The following is a 6,312-nucleotide window of genomic DNA, read 5'->3' on the forward strand; positions in this document are numbered from 1 at the left end:
ACACACACACACACACACACACACACACACACACACACACACACACATACATACATACATATACATACGAACTCAAATATAGATTAGATACACAGAATATGTAGCTACAGTGCTGCTGGTGTAGCGGTTGTTAGCCGATAGCTGATATGCTAAGGCACCGCGTGGTAGCTCCGAACATATTAGAAGTTACAACCCTGTTGACTAACAGACGCCTTGAAAACATTCCAGTACGGAAGGTTTGCAGCTTGCAGAGGGAACACATGGACAGCCATGCATCCATGCATATATAGCAGTCCTGCGCCTGTTGTCCCTAGTAGGCAGGCCCACGGCTGTAAAACCCCCCTGCACCCATCATCCCCCGCAGCATCTCGACTGGAGCTTTAATATGCCGCAGCAAGCAGTGTGTGTGTATGTGTGTGCGTGCGTGCGTGCGTGAGTGTGTGTGTGTGTGTATGTGTGTGTATGTATGTGCGTGCATGCGTGCGTGAGTGTGTGTGTGTGTGTGTGTGTGTGTGTGCGTGTGTGCGCGCGTATTTGTGCGTGGCGCGCGCGCGTGTATCTGTTTATGTGTGGGTGCGTCTGTGTCGGGTCTGTGTGTGCGCGCGTCGGTGTGTGTATGTGCGCGTACGTGCGTGCGCGCGGGCCTGTGTGTACGTGTGTGTGTGTAGAGGGGGGTGCCTTCTCTAGGATGACATCTGCCCGTTCATGTGTGGGATTCGGCCGCGGCAGCTTGCCTGGCTGCCTCTACATCTGGTCCACACTGCTGCCATATACGGGACTGTTTTGGTCGTATTGGATTACACGCCTCTGATCATCTGTAAGGTCCTTGTCACAATTTCTGTTTCTCACTTCGAGCGTGTTGTATACGTGGGTGCGTGTGCGTGTGTGCGTGCGCGTGCGCGTGTGTGCGCGTGTGTGCGTGTGTACGCGCGCGCGTGTGTGCATGTGGAGGCATGTGCATGCGTGCCAGCGAGAGAAATGTGATCTTCGCTGGCAGTGTTGGGTGCATGGGTACGTGCTGTATCTATATGTCAGATCTCTATGCTGTAACCTTTGAACTTTATACGTTGCGTTGTAGTGTTGATCAGCATCCAGGGATGCTGGGCCAGCCTCTCGCTTCGCAGCAACAACCGCAATAGTTGTTGTCCAGCAGCATAGCTGCGCGCGCGCGGTTGGGCGGGCTGCCGTATGTTACTCTAGAATGAGTGAGTGAGTGGGCGGGGGATAGATCGAGCGTGCGAGAGAGGGAGAGAGAGAGAGAGAGAGAGAGAGAGAGAGAGAGCGAGAGAGAGAGAGAGAGAGAGAGAGAGAGAGAGAGAGAGAGAGAGAGAGAGAGAGAGAGAGAGAGAGAGAGAGAGAGAGAGAGAGAGAGAGAGAGAGAGAGAGAGAGAAATAGAGAGCGTGAGAGAGAGGGCCGCCTGTTTTTCTAGCGTACAGCCTGTAATACAGTAACTCATCGATCAGCGATCAACAATTTGAACAATGAGGATCGGAAATCTTCCCCCTTCTCTCGTGGAAGTGGAACCCGGCCCGTAGTAAACTGTTCTTATGTATAAACAGCAGCAAAGTTCCAGGGTGCGAAATTAACGGGAGTCCGTACTCAAATACTTCCTGATTTACTGTCGGACTCCCTGATTTGATACCCCTGGTAAACTGTTCTTATATGTAAACAGCGGCAAAGATATCCTGTAGCGCCGTACATATATACCCACCAGCCGAGCAGATTCGTCGCAGCACCGTGGGTTAACAAACTCAATAATATTTTGCTCCGAATTTTAAAGGGTCCAGTTTGCCATGATTTTAATGGACCCGATAATAGTCTGCCATGATTTTAATGTGTTATATTGATTTTAATGAACCGTATAATATTATCCCATGATCCTAATTAACAAATCCAATATAGCATTTTGCAATGATCTTAACTCAACAAATATCTTTGCATTTCCTGGTGATCGGGTTAATGTGGGATTAAATTAATTAATTTAATTAAATTAATTAAAGATGCAGGGGAACCAAATTATTTTCGCGATCGCCAAAATTTTCTCGTACCCTGACGTGCGATACTCTGCCTTCCAGGCGAGACCAAAAGGAGAGGGACTGACGCCGTACCAGGGTAAGAAGCGCTGTTTCGGTGAGTACAAGTGCCCAAAGTGCAAGCGGAAGTGGATGTCGGGCAACAGCTGGGCCAACATGGGACAGGAATGCATCAAGTGCCACATCAACGTCTACCCACACAAACAGGTAGGACTCCCGGCTCCCCTGCCGCCACCGCTTCCATGCAGCTGCTATAGTTTGTGGAAGCAGAAAACGTCCTTAGAAATGTCCTCGCGTCGGACTGCAACCCACATGTTGCTTGCAAGTTATTAATTTTAAAATTAATGAAGTTCGGGTGGGTTGCAAGTTGCAATCCACACATACTTCATTAATTTTAAAATTTCTTTTGGTTGATGACTTCATGCTACTACTATGTTATTTACTATGTTTGCGGCTTCACACGGCATCGCTGGAATTCTTTCGCCGCGAGACAAACGCGCATCTAGATACCAGTGAGTCGCGCATGCAAAGAATTATTGTTCCATCGCGCGAGAAACGACGCAAAGATTCGTCCCGCCTGATGAATAATTAAATAAATTAATTAATAAATTAAAAAATGATAAATACATAAATAAATAAAAATTAATTAATTAATTGAAAACGATGAATAACCGATAAATAAATGACGTCGCGTCTGCTTGCAGCGCCCCCTGGAGAAGCCGGACGGCCTCGACGTGTCCGACCAGAGCAAGGAGCATCCCCAGCACCTGTGCGAGAAATGCAAGGCGCTCGGATACTACTGCCGCCGGGTCCAGTAAGTCGACATGCTCACGTCAGCGCCCCCTAGCGGCGGCAATCAACAACAGGGGCGAGATTTTCGTTTAGTTCCCTGCCGTGTTGTGCAGTTCGTGGCGCGACGACAAGTGAGCGTGCGGTCGCGCTGCGCTGACTGTTACTAGTCTTGGGAATGAGTTTGGGGGGAGGGGATCCGACCAGATTTAGATTTCGAACGTTTCTATTTCTGCTATATAAGTTATAACCTATTCTAAAATCCATAAAAAATAGCCAGTCCTGTGAAAAAAATTAGCAGTCGTGCCTGAACCGTGGGGGAGTGGGGGCTATTTTCATCACTGCTATCGCGTGTGCAGGCGATTGATTCTAGTCAGATATACTCTATAGTTTCTAAGTTATGCACAACGGTCTAGTCAGTGTTGGTCGATAGGGAGGGAACTTTGCTATACATGTGCGTACGTACGTGCGGGTAGAGTAGGCTTCCGCGGGTGGGGACGTGTTGGTGTCCTGCACACACGTCCACATGCACGCTAAATAACGTGGTTTCTAGTCGGCACGAGCAGCCGGTTTCCAACACCTCTAGTCAGATATACATACATGTGCAAGTCGTGCATATATGGTGAGGTAGCCATTGGTTATCCCACACCTTTGATTTATTTTTGTATAATTTATATACATAACTATCATAGCGTCAGTGTTACAGTTGTCTCCGTTTTATAGGGTACGGACCAATGAAAATGTCCCGGTTAAGCGCGGTCGTTTCCATTTAGCGGTAAACACATACAACAACGTGCGTACGAATTATTTTTCAAAGACGCATATCGTTGTAAGCGATGCGTCCGTTTTATGATCCGAATCCCAATGAAGCGGTGACCAATACACTGCGTTATTTTCACTGCGACTCGCTCTGTAGTCTGGCTCATAAGCGTCTATGTCCCCCAGGGTACTGCCGGAACGTACCCTGGTAACTATTTGTTATGGTTAGGGTTAGGGTTAGGGAGTAGGCGTAGGCGACTCCCTAGACTCGTTAGTGGAGTAGGCGAGGTACGGTCCGGCATATTAGATAGTACCAGGGTACGTTCCGGCAGTACCCTGGGGGACATAGACCCTCTCAGCTGTAGTCTTCCTCCCGCTACGGAGAGATCTTACCGCCTGGTTACTTATGCGTCTCTGTGTTGGTAGGACGGGGTCATATGCATCTTTACTGTACGGGGTTTAATTATGATGGAGGGCAGGCCTTTTTTTACTGTCTCCTGCCGCCGAGCAAAAAGCATTTTGCTTACACCGGCACAGCGCGCGCTAGCAGCTACGCGGAGAGAGAGAGGGGGAGGGAGGGAGAGAGGGAGAGAGAGAGGGTGAGAGAGGGAGAGGGGGAGGAGGAAAAGGAAGAGAGAGAGCTCAGACGTGTCCCGACCAGACGCGCAAGGAGCATCCCCCACCTTGTGCGCGAAGAAATGCAGGCCTGCTCGGCGTATACTTACTGCCGCGGGCTCCAGTAAGTCGACATTTGCTCACGTCGCAGCGCCCGCCCTAGCGGCAGCAATCAACACAGGGGGCGAGATTTATCGTTTCGCTTCCCCTGCCTTGTGTTGTGCAGTTCGTGGCCGCGACGACAACCGTGATGTACCAGCGTCGCGGTCGGCTCGCTGCGGACTGACTGTTACTCTAAGTCTTGGGAATGACGTTTGGGGGGGGGGATCCAACCAGATTTTAGCATTTTCGAACGTCTACTCGATTTCTGCCTATATAAGCTTACTAACCTCGATTCTAAAACTTCATAAAAAAGTAGCACAGTTCCTTGTAGAAACAAACAATTTAGCAGTCGTGCTGAAACGCTGGGGGTGAAGTGGCCGGCTATTTTCGGATCACTGCATATCGTGTCAGGTGGCGGCGCGCCGTTTGTTGCTAGTCAGATACTCTATAGTTTCTAGTTATGCACAACGGCTCTTCTTAGTCAGTGCTTCGGCTCGCAGTAGGGACGGGAATACTTATGCTTTTAGGATTGTGGGTACGATCGTACGTGCGGGTTCTTAGCTGTGCTAGAAGTAGGCTTCCGCAGCTGCGGAGGCGCGGGTTACCATAGTTGGGAGGCTTGTCCTTGGCACAGCACCGTCCACGGACTGCACGACTATATAACGTGGTTATCTAGTCCAAGCGAACAGGCGAGCGGCCGCGTGTTTGTCAGAGAACCTTAGTCATGAGTATACACTACATGGTGCAAGTTTCGCGCTACTATGGTGAGGTAGCCGATTCGGTTATCCCACACCTCTTTTGATTTATTTTATGTAAACGTTATACTTAATAACTATCATTAGCGTCCATGTTTTACATTGTCTCCGTTTTTATAGGGTACTGACCAAATGAAATCTACGGTTTTAGCTGAATCGCTTTCCATTAGCCGGTAATCACATACGTGCGCTAGAATTATTTTTTCAGAGACGCATATCGTTTGTAAGCGATGCGTCCGCTTTATGGATCCGCAATCCCGATGACGAGCCGGTGCACCCAATGCACTGCGTTCATTTTCACCGACCCTCCGCTCTGTTGCTAGTCTGCTCGCTAAGGATGAGATATCTACGCCATGTTACTACGACGTCTGTGTTGGTTAGGACGGTTGGGTCATATGCAATCTACTGTACCCGGGGTTTAATTATGATGGAGGGCAGGCCTCTTTCTTAATACTGTGTGATTCTCACCTCGCGCGACCAGCAGAAAAAGCTTTTGCTTATATAACACCGGCCACCTGCGCGCGCTAGCGCGTAGCGTGATGGGGAGAGAGGGGCGGGAGGGAGGGCAGGAGGGGAGCAGGTAGGGAGAGGGAGAAGAGAGAGAGGCAAGAGACGAAGGGCTGAGAGAGATGGGGGAGGCGAGGAGAGGAGGAGCGATGAGGAAGAGGACGAGAGCAACGTAGGGAGAGCAAAGGAAGGAGGCCGACGCCGACGGAGAGTTGAGAGAGAGCCAGACGCATCCGACCAGACGCAGTGAGGAGAGCTGACGCAGAGATGGAATCTGCAGAGAGAGTGAGACGAGACGGACAGCCGACAGAGAGTGAGAGAGTGAAAGGCGTGGGATGAGTAGGAGCGAGAGAGTAGAGGCGGGAGGGAAAGAGAAGAAAATGCGGTTGAGGAGAGCGAAGAGTAAAGGGGCGAGAGAGAGAGAGCATCGATGAAGAGAAAGAGGCAAAGAGACGAGAGCCGACGATCGGAGACGCAGTGACCTCAGCCCGGCCCCTAGTTCTCCTTCGCTCATGATGAGCTCAGTATACACACGTATTTAACTTTAATGGCGGTAGGATGGCGTTGTCAGCGCCTTGGCTTGTTTCCCGTGACAGATGTATACTTATAATATCGGGGAGGCGCGGGGAAACAAGGCCGAATGAGACCTAGAAGATTCCGACTGCATGCTTCTTGCCTAAATAACTTGTACTCGCGCTGTATACTGACCTGACTGACTAGATACAGACTGTAGAGGTGAACGTGGTGGAAC

At 49.9% G+C, this 6,312-nt stretch overlaps 1 protein-coding gene across 1 annotated transcript in view; it reads left to right on the forward strand.

Moving 5' to 3' along the window:
• Window positions 1-6,312, forward strand: part of LOC106813790 (zinc finger CCHC domain-containing protein 24-like) — an 18,984-nt gene that overhangs the window by 9,428 nt on the left and 3,244 nt on the right. Inside the window, exons 3-4 of the mRNA XM_014818014.1 lie at window positions 2,077-2,241; window positions 2,739-2,849. Of these exons, the coding sequence (XP_014673500.1) occupies window positions 2,077-2,241; window positions 2,739-2,849 (276 nt within the window). The remainder of the gene's footprint in view (window positions 1-2,076; window positions 2,242-2,738; window positions 2,850-6,312) is intronic.

The sequence above is a fragment of the Priapulus caudatus genome, unplaced genomic scaffold (assembly GCF_000485595.1).
Source record: "Priapulus caudatus unplaced genomic scaffold, Priapulus_caudatus-5.0.1 Scaffold825, whole genome shotgun sequence".
In the NCBI taxonomy this organism is placed as follows: Eukaryota; Metazoa; Priapulida; class Priapulimorpha; order Priapulimorphida; family Priapulidae; genus Priapulus; species Priapulus caudatus.